The sequence below is a fragment of the Geotrypetes seraphini genome, chromosome 11 (genome assembly GCF_902459505.1).
Source record: "Geotrypetes seraphini chromosome 11, aGeoSer1.1, whole genome shotgun sequence".
Classification (NCBI taxonomy): Eukaryota; Metazoa; Chordata; class Amphibia; order Gymnophiona; family Dermophiidae; genus Geotrypetes; species Geotrypetes seraphini.
In genome coordinates this window covers 60,492,283-60,517,849 of record NC_047094.1, presented here as the reverse complement: position 1 = coordinate 60,517,849, position 25,567 = coordinate 60,492,283, and the positions used below count along the sequence as shown (strand labels likewise).

At 42.7% G+C, this 25,567-nt stretch overlaps 2 protein-coding genes across 3 annotated transcripts in view; one reads left to right on the top strand and one right to left on the bottom strand.

Annotated features, from left to right (window-relative positions):
• CDIP1 (cell death inducing p53 target 1) overlaps positions 1–6,465 on the top strand; it is a 90,788-nt gene extending 84,323 nt beyond the window's left edge. For both annotated transcript variants that reach the window (XM_033914771.1, XM_033914770.1), the window contains exon 5: positions 4,734–6,465. In XM_033914771.1, the coding sequence (XP_033770662.1) occupies positions 4,734–4,845 (112 nt within the window). In that variant the 3' untranslated portion in view covers positions 4,846–6,465. The remainder of the gene's footprint in view (positions 1–4,733) is intronic.
• Positions 6,466–18,053: 11,588 nt separating this feature from the next.
• The window catches only part of NMRAL1 (NmrA like redox sensor 1), a 28,108-nt gene continuing 20,594 nt past the window's right edge, over positions 18,054–25,567 (bottom strand). Inside the window, exons 2-5 of the mRNA XM_033962702.1 lie at positions 22,533–22,795; positions 22,198–22,447; positions 18,488–18,678; positions 18,054–18,332 (exon numbers count right to left, since the gene is read on the bottom strand). Coding sequence (XP_033818593.1) covers positions 18,156–18,332; positions 18,488–18,678; positions 22,198–22,447; positions 22,533–22,795 — 881 coding nt within the window. The 3' untranslated portion in view covers positions 18,054–18,155. The remainder of the gene's footprint in view (positions 18,333–18,487; positions 18,679–22,197; positions 22,448–22,532; positions 22,796–25,567) is intronic.

Here is a 25,567-nt window from a genome sequence, read left to right as displayed (position 1 = left end):
AGCCGAACAGTCACTACCCATCCCCTCTCCACTCCCCAGGCACTTCTGATCTTCTTTCTTGTCAACTCTGTTCTTTTGGACTCGCTTGTCACACTGTTCTACACAACCTCCCTGGTCTTATGGCCTACCTCTTCACCAGTCCCTCTGGTCACCACTGGTCACTTACTCTCGGGACACCTCTCTGGATTATCAAGCTGCTTCCTAGGGGGTCCTCTGACAGCTCCCAGTACCATTTACCGGTCTCTCACCAGGTTCCCCTCAGCCTTTGTACCTTGAACTCTTCCAGCTGCTTGTGGGGCAACTGCTGGTCCCTTACTCCCTGATCTTTTGGGTCCCCACCAATCCTGGATGCTCTTCACCGGTTCCTACTTTACTCCTCAGCTGGCACCACCAGTATTCCCCACTAGTGTCTGTCTCTCTCTTTCTCAAAGGTATTGGTATCGAGGGCTTACCGGGAGTTAGGCCAAAGCCAGCATTCTTCCTCCTGAATGAGCTCCTACTTTTCTCAGCCCTTTTCAGCATCTTACTTTATGCAGGGTGAACGGACAGCTCCCAGCAGCTTTGCAAGGTCTCTATGCAAATGAGCTCCACTGCCCAGGCTTCCTCTGCTGGCATGTGACAGGAACTTCACCCTATCACAGAGGGTTTTGCTGGGCTTGCTTTATGCACAATGTCTTGCTGGAGTATTTCTCCAATAACAGGCACTTTTAGCTTCGGTCTATCAATTTTAGATCTTGCCACCACAGCTGCATTCACTGTTTTGCACTCCACATAACACCAAATTTTGGTCTATCAATCACAGATCATTTCACTCTTTTGTGCTCCACGTAACACCAGTCATTCATATACCTACTGAAGTCTTGTACCATGCCACACCAATGCATGCCATCACATGGACCTCATTATTCACTATTCACTATCACATATGTTTCTTCAACAATACATACATCATCACATTACATAGAAACATAGAAACATGACGGCAGAAAAGGGCTATAGCCCATCAAGTCTGCCCACTCTACTGACCCACCCCATTAAGTCTGAATACTAATGACCTAGTTCCTTAACTCGACACTCGTAAGGATCCTACTAGGGCATCCCATTTATTCTTAAAAGTCAATAACGCTGGTGGCCTTGATCACCTGCTCTGGAAGCTTGTTCCAGTGATCTACAACCCTTTCTGTGAAGAAATACTTCCTTATGTCACTATTGAATTTCCCTCCTCTGAGTTTGAACGGATGCCCCCTTGTGACCGAGGGTCCCTTGAGAAAGAAGATGTCTTCTTCCACTTCGACACGTCCCATGATGTATTTAAATGTCTCAATCATGTCCCCCCTCTCCCTGCGCTCCTCTAGAGTGTAGAGCTGCAATTTGTTTAGTCTTTCTTCGTACGAGAGACCCTTGAGCCCCGAGATCATCCTAGTGGCCATTCGCTGAACCGACTCAACTCTAAGCACGTCTTTACGGTAATGTGGCCTCCAGAATTGTACACAGTACTCCAGATGAGGTCTCACCATGGTTCTGTACAGTGGCATTATGACTTCAGATTTGCGGCTAACGAAGCTTCTGTTGATACATCCCATAAGTTGCCTTGCTTTGGATGAGGCCTTCTCTACTTGTTTGGCGGCCTTCATGTCTGCACTGATGATTACTCCCAAGTCCCTTTCTTCTGAAGTCCTAGCTAGTGTTTCTCCATTTAAGGTGTAAGGTTTGCATGGATTTCTGCTACCGAGATGCATAACCTTACATTTCTTAGCGTTGAAGCCCAGCTGCCATGTCGAGGACCAGTTTTCCAACGTAATTAGATCCTGCGTCATACTATCCTGCAGATTGCTTTCACTTACTATATTACATAGTTTGGCGTCATCAGCGAATAGAGTTACTTTACCCTGAAGCCCTTGGGTCAAGTCCCTTATGAATATGTTAAAAAGGAGTGGACCCAGGACCGAGCCCTGTGGCACTCCGCTGGTCACCTCCGATGTCTCAGAGAGGGTGCCGTTGACCACCACCCTCTGACGTCTTCCACTTAGCCAATCATTGATCCATGCAATTAGTGTCTCACCTAACCCCATCGATTTCATCTTGTTTAATAGTCTACGGTGTGGGACGCTGTCGAAAGCCTTACTGAAATCCAAGTACACTATGTCTAGAGACTCTCCCGAGTCTAGCTTTCCTGTTACCCAATCAAAGAAGCTGATAAGATTGGATTGGCATGACCTACCCTTAGTGAATCCATGTTGACTAGGATCCCTTAGATTCCCCTCATCCAAAATTGTATCTAATTTGCATTTAAGTAATGTTTCCATGAGTTTACACACTATTGATGTGAGACTCACTGGTCTGTAATTCGCAGCCTCCGCTCTGCAACCCTTTTTGTGCAGAGGAACGACGTTAGCTGTCTTCCAGTCCAGGGGGACTCTTCCCATACTTAGGGAGAGATTGAAGAGCATGGTTAACGGTTCCGCCAGGACATCGCACAGCTCCCTGAGCACTCGTGGGTGCAATTCGTCTGGTCCCATGGCTTTGCTCACCTTGAGTCTTGACAGTTCGCTGTAAACATCAGCTGGTGAGAACCCAAAATTCTGAAATGGGTCTTCCTTGCTTGGCTTTGCTTCCAGCTGTGGCCCGTGTCCAGGTGCCTCGCAGGTAAAGACTGAGCAGAAGTAATCGTTCAGTAATTTGGCTTTTTCGGAATCTGTTTCCACATAATTCCCGTCTGCTGTTCTGAGGCGTACTATCCCGTTTGTGTTCTTCTGCCTGTCACTAATATACCTGAAGAAGGATTTGTCCCCTTTCTTAATGTTCTTTGCTAGAGTTTCTTCCACTCGAAGTTTGGCCTCCCTGACTGCTGTTTTGACCGCTGCAGACCTTGTCTTGTATTCAATGTTAGCTTCTTTCTCCCCGGTGCGTTTGTATGAAAGAAATGCTCTTTTCTTGTCCTTGACTAGGTGTGAGACCTCATCAGTGAACCAACGGGGTTTCCTCTTTCTTTGTTGTTTGTTTACCGATTTTATGTAGCGGTTAGTTGCTTCGTGTAGTGTCTTTTTCAGTGTTGACCACATAGCTTCCACATCATCCTTTATTTCTTGAGCCTGTAGCGTCTGATGGACGAAATCACCCATGCTTGCGAAGTCAGTGCCCCGGAAATTGAGTACCTTTGTTTTTGTTTGTGATCTAGGGAAGCCCTTTCTAAGGTTGAACCATACCATGTTATGGTCACTGGTTGCCAGCGTTTCTCCCACCGAGACTTCCGTGACGCTTTCCCCGTTCGTAAGTACCAGGTCCAGGATGGCCTGGGCCCTAGTGGGCTCTAGCACCATTTGTTTGAGCTGTACTCCCTTCATGGATGTTAATATCCTCCTGCTACTACAAGTTGTTGCTGAGAATGTGTTCCAGTCTACATCAGGCATGTTGAAGTCCCCTAGCAGGACAACGTCCCCCCGTAAGGTGATATTCTCAATATCTTCAATTAATTCTGTGTCCTTGTCCTCCGATTGTCTTGGAGGTCTGTATACCACACCAAGGTATAGGCATTTCTCTCCGCCTCTGGCCAGGTTTACCCAGATGGATTCCCCAGTGTACTTGACATCTGTGATCACGCTATTATTCATAGGACCCCTGAGGAAGACATTCTCATCGAAACAAGGACTGTGTTGGGTCCAACTCTCCCAGCGGACTGGGTCCTAGAGGTTGTTTAATCATTAAGGCCCATCTCAGGAACATCACCTTTCCACAGTGTGTTTTGTTTCTTTTACACGTTTCACCATAATTGTAGTGGTTAGAGTGGCTTATGCAACTTGCTACTCCTCTCTATGGTTCACTAGCTAGTCCGCCCGCCCATCACACTACTTAAGACAACTTTGTGTACGTTTACTAGGTTTTCCTCTACCAGGTGTTACTGTTCTGGAGACAGGTATGTACTTTTGTTTTCTTATCTTTGTGGGTGCAAGGGTTCAGTGAACACTGAGGAAGTGTGTGAAGGTTTTTACTTTATCTCCGCAGTGGTTATCTGGTCACTTTGGGTACCTTTTTAACACTTACACATTTTGAGTTAGACCTGCCTTAAAAGAGTATAAGTTCCATCCAGGTCTTCTGCCGAAACATTTTGATTATCCCTGCAGGATGTCTTACATCTAAGCCTGCCCAAATGCTACCCATAACACTCCTACCAACACGCCCCTTTGAGCTCTGTACGTACAGTGGGAGCTGTGGATGTACAGTGGGAGAAGTATCTCATTGGATGTTCAGAAAAAGGGTTTTAATTATCGGCACTTGGACATCCTGTCAATTAGGACGTCCAAGTGCTGACTTAGGTGGGTTTTCAGATGTCTGGATGTTTTGATTATAGGCCCAATAGACAGGTAATGCTATAACTGGGCACAAAATAGAAGGCTGTTTCTTAAGGGAATATAGGCACTTGCTTTCTTTTATAGAATTGTTGTTTAATAGGTAAGATAGCTGTGTATAATTTAGGCATGTTCTCTTATCCCATCTTAAGGCTGTCATAAGTGTGTGTAGTATCTAAGTTCCAGAGCTATGCAATTTACTTTGCACAATACCATCTCCACCCTCAAACTCCACACAATGTAAGATACTGTATATGTATATTTGTAGAATTAGTATGTGCACACATAGGTACATATATGTTGGTGCTTGAATATTTTAGATGTGTATAAATGTAGGCAGCTTTGGTACTGCTTGCTTCTAACGCTTTTGTATTTCTGGTCTTACAGGTGTGACTTAGGATGTTGCCTGATTCCCTGTGTGATGGACGAATTCAAAGATGTGGTGCACAGCTGCCCAAATTGCAAAGCATACATCTACACCTATAAGCACATGTGTTAACAGTGCCTGTCCCGGATGCCATTGTCATCGTTCTCTCTGTCCATGTAGAATGTTCCTTTGCCTTCCACAGCACTGTTTTTCAACTATGCTTAAACTGTGAAATAACTTTTATTCTACGCATGTACTTTTGAAAACATATTGACAAAGAACTAGCAGTTTCAGAATGGCCTCTAGGTTTTTTTTAAGCATTCCTTTTCCTGTGAAATTTGGAGGCTATCGACAAGCTTAGGGTTTTCTTATCAGTAGAAAGGTTCACAGACAAGCTTAGGGTTTTCTTAGCAGTAGAAATCAGATTCTTGGTGTGCAAGTTCCTAATGACATAATGAAGGACATGATGAAGAGCTCACTAGGAAAGTAACCTCTCAGCCCAGATTTTGATATCATTTTGAGATGTTATGGCTTTGGTATATTCACATAAGATGTATGTACTCGGAACTGTGATCTGATTTGTGGTAACGCCTGTGAGCTTATGTGGGGCTCAAATAAAAGAAGACTAAGGCAGGCGCAGCACTGATAAATTACTACTATCCCTGCCCCTTCGGTTAATCGCTGGTTTTTGGGAGAGGGGAGAAAAAGTGTAGAACATGTTTAGAGCACTGAATTGTGTACAAAAGTTTGCATTCCTGCTCTGTTGTGACTTAGGTTCTCAGACACAATGACATTAAGTGACTTGCTTGTGGTCATACATAGAATCATATATTGGTTCAATACAGATGATATATAATCAGTAATAATAGTCTAAGCAGTTTACAGTTCCATGATACATAGTATATAATAAGTCAAACATTTAAAACTACTTTAAACAATACAGATTAGTAGAGGTGTATGTTTTAGGGTCAAGGTTAAATCAGCACTCAAAAACTGATAATACTAAATAACTTTCAATAGGCTACATTACCCTTAGTTTATAGTCTGCCAGCAAAAACCAAAAAAGGGAATTACAGAATTAAATCAATAATCACATACAAATAGTTCTAAATATTGAACAAAACTTAGCCGTCATAAAATTTTGTTAAGTGCCATTGACTCGTGTTAGTCCTAGCGACTTCATAAAAATGATCAAGGATTCATGGCAGAATACAGAAGTAGATTACTCGGCCTTTCTTCTGTGCAGTATAAATTCAATGTTGTTCATTAAACACGATCTTCCACCTCCAACACTGCCCATCTGCTGCTGCCGCCCAGATGGCTGGTACATTGTTAGTCTGACATCTCTGCTGAAACCTGTCTGCCTTGGGAGGCCCTGCTGGTAGTGAAACTACCGATGACATAGCTTCAGCTTCTTAGATGATAACAATCGTGACTGGGGCATAAAATTTTAAGACCTTAATATTTTATATTTTTACAATAAAACCCAGCATAATTTATCAGGGAAATTACCTGACCAAGTAAGATCTTCCAAAATTTAGCTGCTTGATATGAAAATATAGTATATTTTGCTGGTCTACAAAAGAATTTTCAGAAACTGCAGTTAATTCAGAACTCCGCAGTATGATTTTTTTAATTTGAAAAAAATGGATCACATTACTCCTTATTTTTGTAAACTACACTGGCTTCTAACAGAGGCCAGGATTGTTTTCAAATTTGGTTGTTTTTGTTAATAAAGCACTTTAAGGTCTATTGCCATGTTATCTGATTAATCAATTTGCTTTCATGGTTTTCTGATTTTTTTTTTAATGTTTCCTACTGTAAGGGGCTGCTCTAAATTTAAATATGTGTAAAAAATGTTGATTTTCAAGCTGCTAGTTGGGAGAGAAAACTAAGCCCTCCAATATGAGCATTTGTATCTTATACTCATTTTGGGAAAATGTTAAAACTTAAGCAATTATTTTAGGGAATAACGTAGAAGTAATGTATTTTTCCATTGTTATTTTGTAATGCTCTGTTACTGCACAAGTCTCTATGTTAACTGCATAGAACTGCAAGGTGTTTGTGTTATGATATGAGATAGAAATAATTAAAAGAAGGCTTTTTGGGACTTTAGGCCCTTACAAGGTGGAAAAGCTAGTTTTAAAGTTACAGGTTCTGTAATTAGAATGGAAATCACACCATTGTTGCTTTCTGGTACTGGAAAAGAGCCAGATGTATTAAGCACTGGAAAAGTGTTGGCCTTCTGTCTGCCCTGTAATTTTCTGCTTGTCTTTTGCTGGTATTAATTTTATTATATTGGGATCATAATTCAAATTTAAATCCAGATAAATATACTTGACAGACATTCTCACCTCCTTGCAAAAAGGCATCTGCACTTGAAATAAAGTACACAAAAAGGCACAGCTCACATTTTGGACTGCCAGGACCACCCCCTCCCCAGACACCTGCATTGGAGTCAGGCAAATTTAAGCATTATGCTATTTATATAACTTTTTACAGATGAGATATCCAGATAGTTACCGTATACCTATTTGTATGTTGGCACCAATGTTCCCTCTAAGGATTGATGAGGTGTGTGCAAAAAAAAATATGCATGAGCGACAAGTTACATACTCTACAAATTTATGAGCAGGCGTGGAGGACGCATTTTTAAACAAATGTAGTTTATCCTTGTACTCCTTATGTATTTTTAATCATCTATGGATATGTTTGTATGTTTATTGTTCAAATGGTTTTATTTATTTCCCCAAATTTATTTTTGTTATAAGCATTGAAAATATTTGATATTGCATTTAAATCAAAATCTCAATAAACTTGAAACGAGTGCCCGTGAGATTGTGGGAGGGTTAAATACTCAAAACTTAGAAGAATAACAATTTACTTAAAGTTTTTGCTTCGCTATACAGTGGCGTACCTAGCATATGTAACACCCGGGGCCCATCATTTTTTGGCACCCCCCTATCTATACGAAAAACATTATTTTTAGTAACAAGCCACACGTCACACATGAGTACCTAGGAAAAGGCAGCATCTTACATATTGCAGTGAGCAGTACATCAGTACACCCATTGTAAAACTAAACAAGCCAGACCAGCACAGATCAATCCTACACCGTCAATCCTAACAGAAAACCATGTCTTTCAAACACACAGAAAACACCTTCGCCTAGTATGGAATATGTCATCACAAACTAACCCCTCCCCCTTTTACAAAACTGTAGTGTGGATTTTAGCCATGGTGGTAACAGCTCTGACGCTCATAGAATTCTGAGCATCAGAGCTGCTACCATCACATCTGGCGCTAAAAAACGCTCCACAGTTTTGTAAAAAGGAGGATAAAATAGAAATACACAACTTCAACGCTCTAGCTCAGGGGTGCCCAAACTTTTTGGGCTTGCGAGCTACTTTAAAATGACCAAGTCAAAATGATCTACCAACAATAAAATTAAAAAACACAAAGCACACTTTACGCTGAGAAAATGTTAATTATCATTCCTATTCTGGGGTTTTTTCAAAGAGGTCAAGGCAGATGACTCTATGCATTGTCACCTCAGTAACAACCATACAAAAATAGACAAATATACCCCCAAACCACAATAGCAGTTTTTAGCGCAGGGAACTGCACTGTGGCCCAGATTCTCTAAAAGTGCGTCCCGATTTTAAGCAGCTGTAGGCGTCCTACAGCTGTCTAATCAGCCAATCGGGATGCACGTTTTTTTAAAAAAAATGCTCCCCAGGCAGGCCGCCTATATTGAAGGCGAGGCCCGCAAGACACCTAGGCCCTGATTCTGTATAGGACGCCCGGGAGAGGCGTCCTATTCAGAATCAGCCTAAACTAAACCCCGATTCTGTAACCGGCGTCCATGTTACAGACGCGGGTTAGAGAATCGGGTTAGATTAGACACGGCCCGCTACACTTATCGCGGCAAGGGATCTCTCTGCCGCTATAAGTATAGCGGGCCGTGGCCCCCTGACCGATCACTGGCAGGAGGGTGCCCAAACCCTCCTGCCCGAAGACGCACCCCCCTCCCCGACACTACCGACCGCCCCCCCCCCCCCCCCCCCGACACTACCGATCGCCCCCCCCCCGACAATATCGGTCGCTGGCAGGAGGGTGCCCAATCCCTCCTGCCCGAAGACGCACCCCTCTCCCCGAGACTACCGACCGCCCCCCCCCCCGACAATATTGGTCGCTGGCAGGAGGGTGCCCAATCCCTCCTGCCCGAAGACGCCCCCCCCCCCCCCGGCGCTAACAACCCCCACTCCACCAAACCTGTTCTTACAGATGGGTCTTGCACGTCGAGCAAGCAGGCACGCCTCGTCAAAATGAGGCGGGCCCGCCCCTTCCCGGCCCATCCCGCCGAAGCCTAAGGTCTGATTGGCCCAGGCTCTAGAAGCCTGGACCAATCAGGCCTTAGGAATAGCGGGTCCGCCCATCCCTACTAAGTCTAAGGTCTGATTGGCCAATCAGACCTTAGATTAAGTGGGGATGGGCGGACCCGCTATGCCAAAGGCCTGATTGGTCCAGGCTTCTAGAGCCTGGGCCAATCAGGCCTTAGGCTTCGGCAGGAAGGGGCGGGCCCACCTCATTTCGTCGAGGCGTGCCTGCTTGCTCGACGTGCAAGACCCATCTGTAAGAACAGGTTTGGTGGAGTGGGGGTTGTTAGCGCTGGGGGGGGTGCGTCTTCGGGCAGGAGAGATTGGGCACCCTCCTGCCAGCGACCGATATTGTCGGGGGGGGCGGTCGGTAGTGTCGGGGGGGGGGGGGTGCGTCTTCGGGGAGGGGGGTTTGGGCACCCTCCTGCCAGTGATCGGTCAGGGGCCACGGCCCGCTATACTTATAGCGGCAGAGAGATCCCTTGCCGCGATAAGTATAGCGGCCGCGTTTACTTACAATGTAGACCAGCATTTTGCTGGCCTACATTTTTAAGCTTCTCATCTACTAGGGAGACGCGTAGGGCCGCCTAGGTTCAGCCTAAGGCCCGCCTAAGGCCCTTAGACGAGCTTAGGCATCTTGCGGGTCTCCCTAGGCTCCCGGAGGCGCCTTCAGGCCTGCCTGGGGAGCATTTTTTTAAAAAAAAAACGTGCATCCCGATTGGCTGATTAGACAGCTGTAGGACGCCTACAGCTGTCTAAAATCGGGACGCACTTTTAGAGAATCTGGGCCTAAATGCCCAACGCTGCTCTCGACACTCATAGGCTCCCTGCGCTAAAAAACACTATTGCGGTTTAGTAAAAGGGGGCCATAGTGCAAAATATAGACAGCATATATAAATTCAGACACATTTTGATCACTAAATTTAAAATAAAATCATTTTCCTACCTTGTCTGATGATCTCTGAATCTCTGGTTGCACTTTCATCTTCTGACTGTGCATCCAATCTTTCTTCCCTTCTTTCAGCCTGTATGCTTCCTCTCCTCCAGACCTCATTCCCTCCCCTAACTTTTTCTTCCTCTCTCCCTGCCCTTTCTTTCTTTTTTCTCTCTTGATGCCCCCTTTCTTTTTTTCTGTTTCCCTTCTGTCTCCCTGCCTGCCCCCTTTCTTTCTCCCTACCCGCCCCAAAGCCACCGCCGCAACCATCGGGGGAAACGGGCCCCAAAGCCACCGCCGCGACTGCCCCAAGCTCTCTCTGCTTCCCACCGGGCCGACCAGCATTCCCCTGACATCAATTCTGCCGTCGGAGAAGAAGTTCCGCCCAGTCAGGCAGCGATTGGCTGGCCCGAACTTCCTCTCTGACTGCAGCCTTAGGGGGGGTGCACAGCCGGGGCGGACCACCGCTCCCCCCCCCTTGGTACACCACTGAAGACGTGGCAGCGGCTCCTCTCACGAATCCCCACCTGCGTCGGAAGTCCGATGCAGTCGGGGATCTTGAGAGGAGCCGCCGCTGCATCTTTCAACTTTAAAATACACTAAGGCCACCGCTGCTTCCTCTTACCTCCGCCCGCCCTCGAATGAGCGACAGGAGAAAACGTATGAGCGATGCCACTGAAAATAGTGAGCGATCGCTCATGCGCTTAGCTTAGAGGGAACATCGGTTGGCACTTGTAAGGATAACTTTTGAATATCCTAAATACCATAGCTGTCTTTATAAATTTTCTGCCTCCTGAAATCCCTACCCAAAATTAACTCCTATCTACATCATGATATATGCAGTCAAGACTTAAAGCATTCTGTAAGGAAGAGATTATAAAAAAGGACATTTCAGTATTGGACCTAGGTCTTATGTTAACCCCCAAAATGTGGAACAGGCAGGCACCCTGAACTCAGATTGAGGAATGTGTTTAAAGGCTCTTTGGAATCTGTCCTATGTCAGAAATGTCTTTATGCAGCTTCTGGCTACTGTATGTACTAGAAGAATTCATATACCATTAGAAGCAGAAAAGCCTTACTAGTTGCCTTTCCCAAGTTATATCTTTAAAGCATAGAATGCAGGGTGTGTAAGATGAGGTAGAACAGAAAAACGGTCATACTTATAGTGGAGGTATAGTTCTATCTGGACATGCTAATAGTTTGCAAGGGATATCACTAGCTTTTTACAACTTTGTGAAAAGGATGCTCTCACTTCTGATACCTCCTCAGCCACCATGTGGCATCTAAACTTAAATACACAGTTACAACCATGGTTTTTGAACCAATATTATTGTATAGAACTTTGAGAAATAACTAATTAAACCAGTGGCTTTCAACCCAGTCCTCAGGGACTACCTGGCCAGTTTTCAGGATATCCACAATGAATATGCATGAGAGAGATTTGTATACCAAGAAGGCAGGGCATACAAATCTCTCTCTCATATGCACATTCATTGTGGCTATCCTGAAAACCAATATGTTAAGTAAAATGTGTTTGTTTGAAAGAGTTTGATATAGTGGAACTGCAGGGGTTTTTACATGACTGCTTTAAATATAATAAGTAGAACCACCATATCTGAAATTAAGAACAGGCTGCACCAACCTGATCCTGAATAAAAATAGTAAAAGCAAAGACAGCTTGAGCTTAGACCTCAACACCAATGACATGTGTGAGAAAGCTAAATTAAAACAAATAGATCTTGCATCCTTTGCCAGATTTGCTTCAATGCACAAGTAATGTGGTAATGAATTCTATAAAGGTGTTAAGAAAAAAAGATTCCTATATGCCTAGTGCCTAGCTTCACCTGGAATGACATGGCATTAAGAGACTGTTTTGATCTTCAGAATGTAGAGAAGAGCTGGGTGCATAAGGAATCAGCAGTATATATAAGGCATGCTATGCAGGTTTGCCCCTTTACAGTATGTCAAAATCAACATTTTCAAGTTTTAAGTGATGATAAACTGAAAAGTAGCCAGTGTTTCAGTCTGTGGAATTAGTAAATACCTTGCCACGTTATGGGAACCATTTTCATTGTTGGTTAACTACCACATTTGTTAATCAGTAGACTTACCTATTAACAAATGTCAAGAATGTTATTGCTATAACCCCCTTCCCCACCCACACATTCACTCACATATCATGGTTATATGAAAGATATGATACAGAAGGTTCTCCTTCAGCTCTCACATGTATGGAATGATCTTTTTATTGAGGAACTTGTTACTGGGAAATCATTTTAAAAAGGGAATATTTTTATCTGGATTGTACCATGCTCTCACAGCCTCTTATCTGGCAGTTAAGAGGTAAAGCTGTGATTAGGGGATTTTTTTTTAGGCAAGAATGTTTTTAATTCTCATCTGTTCAAAGATCAAAGGGAATTTAGAGTGTGTGCTTGAGATCAGTGGTTCCCAACCCTGTCCTGGAGGACCACATGACCAATTGGGTTTTCAGGCTAGCCCTAATGAATATGCATGGAGCAGATTTGCATGCCTCTCACTTCCATTATATGCAAATCTCTCTCATGCATATTCATTAGGGCTAGCCTGAAAACCCGATTGGCCTGGTGGTCCTCCAGGACAGGGTTGGAAACCATTGCTTTAGATCATCTGTGTTTCTGTTTTTATATTTGCATATATGACATGCCACAGCAGTGTACAAAATGAATGATTGCTACATTAATGGACTATACAACCCACTAGAAAAAGGAAAATGACCTCATGTCAAACAGACCATAACAAGAAAGCAAGTGCTTTCTAGTTCTATTCTCATGACCTGACATACTAGGGATAATATGAAAAAAGAAACCATATTTTGATGTGAAACTGACTTTGGAGGACTATAATTTTTCATTGTACTAAAGTTGAATATCATGAGCACAAGACTGAAATCTCAGCTGTATAAAATGTTATATCCCACCACTGTGGTATAGCTCATTCAAAGTGATTTACAGCATAAAATTAGATATCATGTGCCATGAGCTTTGTAGTGTCCACCAGAATTCCTACTTAATACTTTGCCATGGTATAAAAGCACAACATACTTTCATGATTTTGACCTTGTTGGGTTGGCTTGAAGAAACCAGAACAAAAGTGATGAGAAACACTGGAAATTAGGCAAGAGTTCTGTGTTTCAAATAATATATATGAACAAGATTCTGAATGCAGGCTTCTGTCATCCAGCATTAAGAGGCTAGCACATTATTGCTGGTAGGAAATGTGAGGAAAGCTTGCATTGATGCTGCTCATGCTAGATTCTAATGTTTTAGTGCATCAGTATCATAGTTTCCAAAATTAAAATTTAGCTGAGAAGAAAACCCAACAATACTGTATTGATGTATATGTATTTAGATATACAGACATGGATGAACCTAAAAGGTCCTGATTTTCAGAACTGTGGCCACTCCAGCCTCATGGCATTGTGTATGTTTAGCACTGCTTTGATAAGAGTTAAGTTATGATGTACCACATGAAACTACCAAGTGAAAAGTTCTGACTTCAAATATTGGCATGCTGAATAAGAAATGTTAGTAGAGAGCATAATATACCAGAACATTTGCCTGCTTGGCTGATAAGAAGCCCTAAGTAGTAGCAATGGTGCAAAAATATTACTGTGAATATTCTTACAGAAACATGTTGGGCGGGGGGGGGGGGGGGTTGCAAAAAGTCTGGGCTTTGTGTAATGTTTTTTTATACAGGTGGTGAACACCAAATCATTGGAAGAGATAGGCCTGGGAAGCTATTCCATCTGTTTGTGGGGCTTGTTTGGAAAACTAGCCTGCTTCTAATCAACTGGAAAGCAGTATGAGTATAAAGTTTTCATGTCAAACCCAACATGCTGATCTAGTTCTGGGGTTGTCCCTTTACATGCACAGAGATGATGTACTTCTGATATCCCTTAAAAATAAAGGATGAGCCAGAACTGGATCAGTCTATTAGGCTGGTGCCCTGGGTGAAATGACAACCCTTACATGAATGTATGGCCTACTGTACCTCATGTATTCTGAAAATGTACTGGGGCAGCTGACTAGGAGCCCCTCATCCCTGCCGCCTTCCAAAATTTCATCATAGAAAATATAGGAGAAACACAGCTAGTGACTATTCTGAAATATTTCTATCATTATGTTGCATGTAACAGATTGGATTTTATTTATTTCATATAAAAGGTATATTAACAAGGGCTTTTATGTCATCAGGCTAAACCTGTCTAAAAATTTTGTTGCAGGGGCTTAGATTGCTCTAAATCACTAGGCTGTGAATTTTGTTTAAAATGTGTTTATTTGCCTCAAGGAAAGGCCTGACAAATTTTCCTCTTCTAATTTGTGCACCCTGATTTGCTTCTGTGTAATCTGCATTCTTTTTTTAGTTTGATTTTCAATTATTAAACTATTTATTTCTTTAAAATGAAGTTGTCTGGTTACTTATAATCAAAGCTGAGAGGGGATTAAAAGCTTTGAGTTGAAATGGAGTGGTTAAATAGGGCACTGAAGAGAAAGCTAAAGGTGGCCTTTATGATGGAGTCAATAAGCTAAGGAAAAAAACTGTGAGGAAAAGATGTCAATAACTCAGCAGTGGACTGGCTAAAATTCACTTTATTAAATGGAAGCAACATACGAATCTGTTGACTCAACACTGATAGTGTTTCAGCAGATATGTCTTTGTCAAGGGGCTCCAGATTAGGCCCATGTCTGGGCTCAGGACAGGAGAAGCAACAGAAATAGTTATCTCTTGGACCTACACATGCGGCTGAACCATGTGGGAGTGACTCAAGCAGAAAAGGAGCTGCTTGCTGTAGGAGACAAGAGGTAGCAGGTATGAAATGGACAAAAGGACGGAAGGTTTTTTCATAGGGTAGGATAAAAAATTTTAAATAAACTTGGACTAACTTGGGGTACATAAAAGTAAGCTGGAGAGTAGTTTGAATCTGGGTAGAGGGATGTGACCCTTGAATCTTGAAAGGGAAGAGTATTTGAGCTGGCTAGCGAGAACTAAAGGGGTACTATGCCTGGGATGGAGCAACATGATATGTAGGGGGGATATTAAGCCTGTAGGGGGGGTTAAGAATGAGTTCAAAGGAGGAAGTTGAGGGGAAATAAGTAAAAGCTATGAAATCCAGAGGATCTGGCTTTTAACTGATCGGCCATGTCCTTGAATCCTCTCTGCTGCCTTGCCTGGGAAGGTAGAGATTTTTTTTTTTCTTCACAGTAAAGTTGGATCTGCAGTTCTCTGGAACCAACTTTTAAGAATCAATCTGGTTGGGATTGTTCACGAGTGAACATAAGAATTGCTGCTGCTGGGTCAGACCAGTGGTCCATCGTGCCCAGCAGTCTGCTCACGCAGTGGCCCCCAGGTCAAAGACCAGTGCTCTAAATGAGTCCAGCCGCACCTGCATACGTTCCAGTTTAGCAGGAACTTGTCGAACTTTGTCTTGAATCCCTGGAGGGTGTTTTCCCCTATAACTGACTCCGGAATAGCATTCCAGTTTTCTACCACTCTCTGGGTGAATAACTTCCTTATGTTTGTACGGAATCTATCCCCTTTCAACTTTAGAACATGCCTTTTCGTTCTCCCTAACTTGGAGTGAACAATCTGTCTTTATCTGCTAAGTCTATTCCCTTCAGTATTTTTGAATGTTTTGATCATGTCCCCTCTCAGTCTCCTCTTTTCAAGGGAGAAGAGGCCCAGTTTTTCCAATCTCTCCCTGTACGGCAACTCCTCCAGCCCCTTAACCATTTTAGTTGCTTGTCTCTCGACCCTTTCGAGTAGTACCGTGTCCTTCTTCATGTACGGTGACCAGTGCTGGACGCAGTACTCCAGGTGAGGGTGCACCATGGCCCGGTACAGCGGCATGATAACCTTCTCCAAGCTGTTCGTGATCCCTTTCTTAATCATTCCTAGCATTCTGTTCGCCCTTTTTGCCACCGCCACACATTGTGCGGACAGCTTCATCGACTTGTCGATTAGAGTCCCAAGTCTCTTTCCTGGGAGGTCTCTCCAAGTACCACCCTGGACATCCTATATTCGTGCATGAGATTTTTGTTACCGACATGCATCACTTTACACTTATCCACGTTGAACCTCATTTGCCATGTTGATGCCCATTTCTCGAGCTTATGTCACGTTGCAGATCTTCAAATCCCCGTGTCTTCCCTACTCTGAATAACTTTGTATCGTCCGCAAATTCAATAACCTCACTCGTCATACCAATGTCGAGATCACTGAAGAGCACGGGTCCAAGTACCAAGCCATGTGGCACCCCACTGGTGACGCTCTTCCAGTCCGAGTATTGTCCATTTAACCCCACTCTGTTTCCTATGCTCCAGCCAGTTTTAAATCCACGTATTTCACCCTCGATTCCATGGCTCCCAATTTTTTGAAGTAATTGCTCATGTGGAACCTTGTCGAATGCCTTCTGAAAATCACGATGGATGTCCCATTTATTCTTAAAGTTGAGCACGCTGGTGGCCTTGATCACCTGCACCGGAAGTTTGTTCCAGTGATCTACCACCCTTTCTGTGAAGAAATACTTCCTGGTGTCACCACTAAATTTCCCTCCTCTGAGTTTGAGCGGGTGCCCCCTTGTGACCGAGGGTCCCTTGGGAAAGAATATATCGTTTTCCACCTCGACACGACTGTGACGTACTTAAATGTCTCAATCATGTCACCCCTTTCCCTGCGCTCCTGTAGGGTGTAGAGCTGCAGTTTGCCCAGTCTTTCTTCGTATGAGAGACCCTTGAGTCCGGCGACCATCCTAGTGGCCATCCGCTGGACCGACTCAGCTCGAAGCACATCTTTCCGGTAATGTGGCCTCCAGAATTGCACACAGTATTCCAGATGAGGTCTCACCATGGTTCTGTAGAGTGGCATTATGACTTCAGGTTTGCGGCTGACGAAGCTTCTATTGATACATCCCATCATTTGCCTTGCCTTAGATGAGGCCTTCTCTACTTGTTTGGCAGCCTTCATGTCTGCACTGTTCAGAGATGAAAACTGCAATTCAGTAGGTGAGCTAAGCCACTAGAGATAGAGACCCCAAGCTCCACAAAGTTTTCTTCAGGCTGGCCAAACAAATCCCCAAGGAATTAACCTGCCAGCTGCAGATCTAAGTTTGCTTCTTCTCCAAATAGTGCACCAGAGAGTACAGAGGAAAGTTCTGCCTGCTAGCCACAAAAACCAGAAAAAATACCAAATATATATAGTGCCGATTAGAAAGACACCTTCTGGCTCATGTGCAGAAGGGAAGAGCAGAGCCCTCTGGAGGAAGAGGATTTTAAAACCTGGAATGGGATTCCTTCTGCATGGCTTGTGAGAATGGAGAAAATACCCTCCTGTCAAGAATGACTTATTCCACTAGAAAAAGCAGTCCAGCTGAATCATTTTGATCATCATCTCCCAATTGTAAGTTTTTTTTTACTTAGTTATATTTATTTTACAATTTGTAATCCTGTTATTGCATTTTATTGGCAATTTGTCTTTATTCTACTGTTGTAGTTGTCAAAGTCTCATACTGTAGTAAAATGACCTCAGATGAGTATGCTTCATCCAGTCTGCCTAGAAAGGTGGCTAGGGTTGTTAAGTATTAGTCTGAGCAGGGTACTCCCACCACATGCCTGCTTTTTATTAATTTATAGAAGTCATTTATGTTTTTCTTTGATTAGAAGTACTCTTAACATTTTTACTCCATGCTTTCACCCTATAGGGATCCTTTGTTTATCCCACCATCTTTTTGTATTGTCACCATTTTTCCCCACCACCTCCCACTGAAGAGCATGCCAGCCTTCCATCACCCTACGTGAAAAAGTATTTCCCGATGTTGCTTTTAAGTTTCCTACCTTATACCCTCATATTTTTCGCCGTATCATGTTTTATATTTAGAAAGGCAGTTCTTTGTAGGTGAATTCACACCTTCCACCCACATCACTACTGATGCAAGTTTCTATTACCACAGCCCAGATGAGATTACTATGAAGAAAATTTGTGGAACAAGCGTATCTATCTCACCTAGTAGGAAAGTAAATCTTTTTATTTCATAAACTGTTCTTACAAAGCCATGCAAAATGTTTCAGCAGATGCAACTAGAAAGGAGATACAAGTCAGTATTTGAAAGTGTCTTTGTGTTCATTCAACCATGCATTAAACTTATGAACTTTGGGATTCAGCTTTGCAGTCAGGATCATATCACGTTCTGGCTGCATTTGATAGAAGACAAACATCTTGGCTAGTTCCTCAGACCCCAGGAAGCCAAGTTTCTTGTACGCTTCGACAGACATCTGTCAAGAATGAGAAAAATATAGAAAGGCATGGATATCAATTTGATAAGGGTCCAACCAGCTCTACTATAAAAGGGACTTAATTTACTTTTACAAACCTGAGCTCAAGGCAAAATGTGTACAGGTAATCAACTATATAAAATCCAGTTCCTCACCTTGGCATCCTTCACTGGCATTCCAAGCTGTTTGGACATGATGGCTGCATATTGTTCCATTGAGAGCTTATCAGCACTGAGTCCAATGTTCTTTCCAATATATTGATTTGGATCCTTTAGCACGTTGACAACAACAGGTCCAAGATCACAGACAGGAAAGCCATCCATGGGAACATCACCCATAGGGTAAGCTACGGTACAAGAACAGTAAAAACAAAACACAAAACTTGTTACAAACCAGACCCAAAAAAAAAAAAAAAAGTGACCCTGCTTAAAAATTAGCTACAATCTTACTTTTCCAGGGAGGCTCCTGAGAGATAATGCTCGTCCTTGCTAAACATCACCATAAAAAGCAAGCATCGTTGGGGAAATTGAAAGGGCCCATTTTGCTTCTACATAAAATTCTTGTGGTACAGATTTTTAAAAGTACAAAAAAATTGTATGGTTCAATGGGAATGGGATTTGGATATGGAAGACAGGGGAATGGAAACGAGTTTAATGGAGGTTAAGCCTCTATTTGTGTACTAATTAATGAAAATGCATATAAAACTATTAGCCATTTGTACTATATATCAGTTAAGTTAATATGTCTACTATCTGTTTTCGATGCCAAGCCTATACAATGAAACCTTCCGCCCAATGTGCGGCGGCGGCAGCCAAAAAAGCAAACAGGATGCTAGGAATTATTTTAAAAAGGGATGGTTAACAAAACTAAGAATGTTAAAATGCCCATGTATTGCTCCATGGTGCAACCTCACCTAGAGTATTGCGTTCAATTCTGGTCTCTGTTATCTCAAGAAAGATATAGTGGCACTAGAAAAGATTCAAAGAAAAGCGACCAAGATGACAAAGGGGATGTAACTCCTCTTGTATGAGGAACGACTAAAAAGGTTACGGCTCTTCAGCTTGGAAAAGAGACGTTTGAGGGGAGATACGATTGAAGTCCACAAAATCCTGAGTGGAGTAGAACGGGAAAAAGTGGATCAATTTTCACTCTTGTAAGGCATCTATGTGAAGAAAATGAAAAGCAAAAACTATCACCTGTAAGAAGAAAACACTTAAGGAAAACCTGATAGAAAGGGCTTTTGAGCTGGTCTTAATTTTCTTTCCTTTAGTCATTCATCAGGTAAGAAACAAATTTTTTCCTTCCATTATGTTTATGCCAGACGAGTCCAGAATGAATGGGATTTAGCAAAGCAGTGCCCTAGTTAGGGCAGGGGGAAATAACACCCAAAAGGAGAGAAGGGATGAACTGCAGCATCAAGGAATGGGAATTCCAAAGGTAATTAAGCCTACTCTATTTCTGGAGAAATTCAGTGTAACGCAGAATTGCACAGTCACGCGGAATTCCGTGCAGCAGAATCTCCTACCTCCTTGATTGTGTTGCCTGAATGGGTCATGGCATCAGAAGCAATTCCCACACAGAGACAGAGACAGACAGAGTCAAACAGGGAGGAGAGGAAGGAGGAAAACTAATGCACAGAGGGATGGGAGGGAAAGATGGAACAAAGGTGGAAAAGGTAAACGGGAGAAATCCTGTATATGGTGGAGGGAGACATGCGTGGAGAAGGGCGAGAGAGAGAGAGAAATGTTGAACATAGGGTCGAGGGGAGGGAGAAAAATGTTGCACATGATAATGGAAGGATGCTGCATGGAGGGGAATAGAACGGTTTGACACAGACAGATGGTAGACAGTGGAAAAGAAGGAGAGGGATACAAGGGAGGGAGATGTTGGATCCAGGAGCAGAAGGGAGTGATGCCTGGCAATGGGAGTGAGGGAAGAGTGGGAGAGTGCAGCAAGGAAGAGAAAAAGACAGGCAGATGTCAGGCTACAAGGATAGGGAGTGATGAAAGAGGGAGCAGTTACTGGGCAATAAGGGTGGAGGAAGAAAGACCCCGACAATGATAGAACCATGCGAAAAAGGCCAGGAAGGAGTAGTAAGGAAAAAGGATGAAACGATAGTTATTACAATGGGTAGGAATATGGACATGGGGAATGTAATGAAGTTGAAAGGGAATGGAGGGCTGAGGAAAGAATAAGATGGGGACTGGGAGAAAAGATGGAAATTTGATAGGTAGCTGAAAAATGAAAGAGGAGGCGAGTAAGAGGCAGACAGCTAAAAAGGAATGATTAATATGTCAGAGGCAAGAGTAGTGAGGGAATAGATAGGTGAGAGAAGAAAGACAAATGGATAGCAACTGCTTAAAGGAGAATTAGCAGACAGACAGGAAAGCAGAAAAGAGAAACTGGAAGCAACATGTCTGGGCATTTTTAATTTTTCCATCAACAAAGGTAGGAAAAAATAATTTATTTTGAATGTTTTAAATGGGATCTGGATAATTAGCAAAAATATTGTTCAAATTTTGACAAATAAAAAAAAACTTGCTAAATTTGTGTGGAAAATTTTGAATTTTTTTGCACAGAATTCCTCCAGGAGTAATAGAAGCGCTAAAAGTATTTATGAAGCCATTATCTAGAACAATGAAGATGACCAATGACTAGAACAGGAATTAATGCCATTGAATGCGTTATACATCCAGAAGGCATGAACCAATGGACAAAGTGATGAGATATAGGGCACAGCAGAAACAGGACGATAGGCCCAGAATAACATCTAGCTCAAGGACGCTATAAGCATGAAAAATGAAGGCTCATGATTTAATAGGACCTCAATGAGCGTCATGTGCTGCGCAGGCCATTCAGCGCGACTCTGTGCTAGAAACTGCTATTGCAGTTTCGTAGAAGAGGGGGTTAATATTTGCTCTACATATATAATCCTCAAAGCAGTTAATACAACATATGTTTCTTTATTTGAAGTATGTTGCTAGTTTAAAGTTTTTGATATGGCAATTATACCAATTCCAGTCAGGCTAAAAAAAACAACAACCAAGAAACCTCTCTCGTCACATTCCAACTCCAAACATGAAATCGAGCAATATATTTTAAATAAAGACATTTTTGTTGAACATTCATAGAGCAACACACAAGAGAAGAGGAATTCCAAGTACACAACAAACAAATCACCTAATAAAAAGTGTAGATGCCGGTAGAGCTGGGACATATATTTCTTTATTTCATACGAAAAGACACAACACTGTCAGTGTTTCAGCTCTTAGTCTGCCTCAGGGGGTCTTTTGGAGTAATCATACAATTTTTTTTTTCCTTGTCCCAATTTTTTAATTGAATTGCTGCTAACAGTTCAATCAAAAATTGGGACAAAGAAAAATAAAAATTGTATGATTACTCCAAGGACCCCTGAGGCAGGCTAAGCTCTACAGGCGTCTACACTCTTTAACAACTGCACAGTATTTAATACAAGTTTAATGGTCAGCATCTTGTATTAAATGCATTAGGGACTGTATATTTGGAGCAAATATCAAAATATTCATGTTAAGTGGTATGGTTAAATTTTCCTGCTAGTAGCATATGGCTATTATACCAAAGTCCTCGCTGGTTTTTCCTTCCTGTTCAAGAGACACTAGTTTTTTCTGACAATACATTTCATGGTAATTTAAGTGAAGCCTTCTGCTTGATATTTTATACACAGTCCTACAATGTAGGCTTTAAACAAATCTGTTGTGAATTGATTTAAACAAATGCTCTTTGGGAAAGTACTTACTGCAATGATTTTATGACCCAAGTGTACAGTGCCCCTAAATGTGCTCCCCTCTCCCTTTGACCCTAGTTAGTATGCTGAACCTGCTCTTACGCAGCAAGTAGCCATTTCCGCTCGGATCTTTCTGATCTTTCAAGAAGGAGAGTAAGTTTTCAAAGTAGAAGGCAAGTCTGACGCAGGTCACAGGGATGTCAATCTCTCGGAAGTATTCCTCCACTTCTCCTTTTCCATCAAAGTGTGGCACCTCTAGCTGGCCCTTTGTCAACTTCTTCACATTCTCCAGTCCACTGAATACCACGTGCTTCAAACCCTGCTGCTTAATAATATCTGCCACTTGTTTACCCTGCAGGAACAAACAGATGTACATTGGTTTACTTAACATGATACCATTCTCAGCCCATAGTCCTGCGAGGAGACTATGGCATTACCTGTTCAATCTCTTTGTCTCTGCTTAAATGTGCATCCTTGTTTCTCATGAAAATTTCCCAAAAGTTGGTGACCACAAAAGCTCCATAGGCCCCAGTAAATGCAACCTCCAGACTATTTTTATCGTCCAAGTCTCCCTTCACCACTTGTGCTCCTTGCTTCTTTAGCTCCTTGGCCGCAGGCTTCTCTGGATCACGTGTCATTACTCGTATCGCAAAGGATCCATCTGCCAAGAGAGCCCTTGCAACAGAGCCTCCCTGAGCCCCTGCAGACAGAAAATAGGCACAACCGTTTTACTGCTTTTAAAAGGGGTGGGGGAGATTAAGCTGCCCTCTGCAAAGTTTCACATTGTCTTCCCACCTAGTTCTCATCAGGGAGCCATCATATTCATAATCAGTCATGTTAGAAGCCTCCTGGAATATCCTTCCAGCTCTTCCTATGTTTTACATAGAAAAATGAAGGCAGACATAGACCTTATGGTCTACCTAGGCTGCCTTCCAAGCCATCTACTATCCCTTTCTCTCCCCCAGAGAGAAAGGGACAATAATAGTAAGAAGTTTTCTGCATTACAAGATGTGCTTCTCCCCTAGCTGCCTCATATGCGGTTCTCTGGCTGAGCAGTAGGTGTCACTGTAAAAGTAGACTTTACAGAACACCTTTCTTCCATATTCCCAGAAGTCTAAAATAGATCTGTTTGGGAGTACAGAACCAAGATCACTGCTAACACCCCAGGGTTTATTTATTTTGCAGTCAACCAACCTTAAGGATCTGGTCTACTACTTCCCCCATTCCCCCCCCAATATGTAGAGAGTTGCATGGAGACAGAAATCAAATTCACCCCCGCTAAGATCCATTCTGTCCCCACCCATAGTTAATTCTGAAGGTTTGGGGTATTTCATTTAATTATGCTGTTGAAGTAGGTTAAAGGCTCTGACAGAAACCTATTTACAAAGGGCCAAATTCTATAAATAGCGCCCCAGGTTGAGATTGAGTGAAATTAGAATGTTTATCTGCCTGACCTAGGAGGTTATGAGATACTGTTTCTTTTTCCTTATTTTCTTGGAGACTCCTACAGGACAATCGGCCCCCATAATAATGTGGACTTGATAAGATAATTTTTTTTTTAGTTTGATGTATTCTTCTTGAATTTGTTTATTGCCTAAGTTATTTGTTGCAACAAATTAATAAATTTATAAATTAAAAAACAAAACAGCACCCCGATTGTATGTGGCAGTAGGTGTCCTAATGCTGTCTAACCAGCCAATCAGGATGCATTAAAAAAAATTAAAAAAAAACCCCACCCACAACCTGAGGCAGGCTGCCTACACTGCAGGCATCTCTCGTGGGTGCAGGGAGGCACCTAGGGATGCTTAAGCTTGCCCAAGGTTGGGCATGAACGTAGTTTCAACCGGAAGTAGCCTTAGGCGAGCTTAAGCAGCCTTAGGTGCCTTCGTAGGGCTGCGATAGGCACCCAAAATGTAGGCAAGCAAAATGGCCTACATTTCAAATAGACGCGGCTGCTAAACTGATCGTGGCAAGGAAATCTCCCTGCTGCGATCAGCCGAACGATGCAGCCACAGCTGGGAACCCCTGAACCCCATACAAGTTGGCTGGCAGGAGGGATGCCCGCTTCCGCCACACACAGTCCACAGCACCCGATGCAATCTAAAAGGCTCTGTTTTAGTTTTGTTGGGCCACACTCTGATAAAACACAAACCTAAACCCATCATAAAAAACAATTTGAACCGAAGAGTGATGTGTTAGGTGTTTGTGCATGAACTGCTTGTTTCAGTCCTGCCACACCTGTCTGAATTAAAACAGCTGTGCTAAGAAGAGAGCCAAGATTTCTCAACAGCAATGTGAAAGACTGATATCAAATTATAGGACGAATCTGATTAAACTTAACTGGTTGCAATAATTGAAATCAAATAGTAACTTTTTCAAGGAGCTATAGGTGGGAGGGGCTGTATCTTAAAGAAATGCATTATGGGCCGGATTCTATAAACAATAGCTAGTGGCACCTACATTGTAGGTGCTGCTCGGTGCAGTTGTCAATCAAATGCTAGGTGCCATTTATACATAGAATCTTGTCTAGCAGCGCCTAGGCGTTGCTAAGCATCCTGGAGGTAGGCACCGGTACATTAGGCCAAGTTCTTCTTAGGTCTTGTAGTTAGGCGCCAGCGTCAGTAAGTTAGGCTAAGTCAACCAAACCTATTCTCCACTCATAACGAAACCTACTTTTCAGGTAGGCATCGCTAGATGTCCTAAGAGTTTGACAAACTTAATAGTTCATTTTAATTTTTTATTTATTTTTTGATTGGCTGAAAAACATGCCATGTCAATTATCATGCCAATTAAAAGTTGAGCACAGATTCTGAAGTTAGGCATCACTAAGTATCCTCGATTAGTGTGCCTAGCAGTGCCCAATATAGGCACCCTATACAGAATCTGGCCTTATGTGTTTACGCAGGTTCCCTTTGTCTAATATTACATTTTTTGTAAAGAGTAAAATTCAATCAGTGCAGTGTGACAGAGGATATCAGAATGGAAGGGGGTTAAACCCCCCCCACACATCACTGTATTCCTATTTGTTACTTTTTAATATTGTTTTAAATATGTATACAACTACATGAAGATATGAAAACTGCCAGTCAAGTGGAGAAAGCTTCATCTAAGGCTAGACAAATGATGGGTTGTATCCGTAAAGGTTTCATCAGCCGGAAGCCTGAAGTCATAATGCCTTTGTACAGATCCATGGTGAGACCTCATCTGGAGTACTGTGTACAATTCTGGAGGCCGCATTATCAAAAAGATGTGCTGAGAATTGAGTCAGTTCAGCGAATGGCCACCAGGATGGTCCGAGGGCTCAAGAATCTCCCATATGAGGAAAGACTGAATAAATTGCAACTATACTCATTCGAGGAACGTAGAGAGAGGGGAGATATGATTGAGACGTTTAAATATAGCACAGGCCGTATCGAGGTGGAAGATGATATCTTCTTTCTTAAGGACCCTCGGCCACAAGAGGGCATCCACT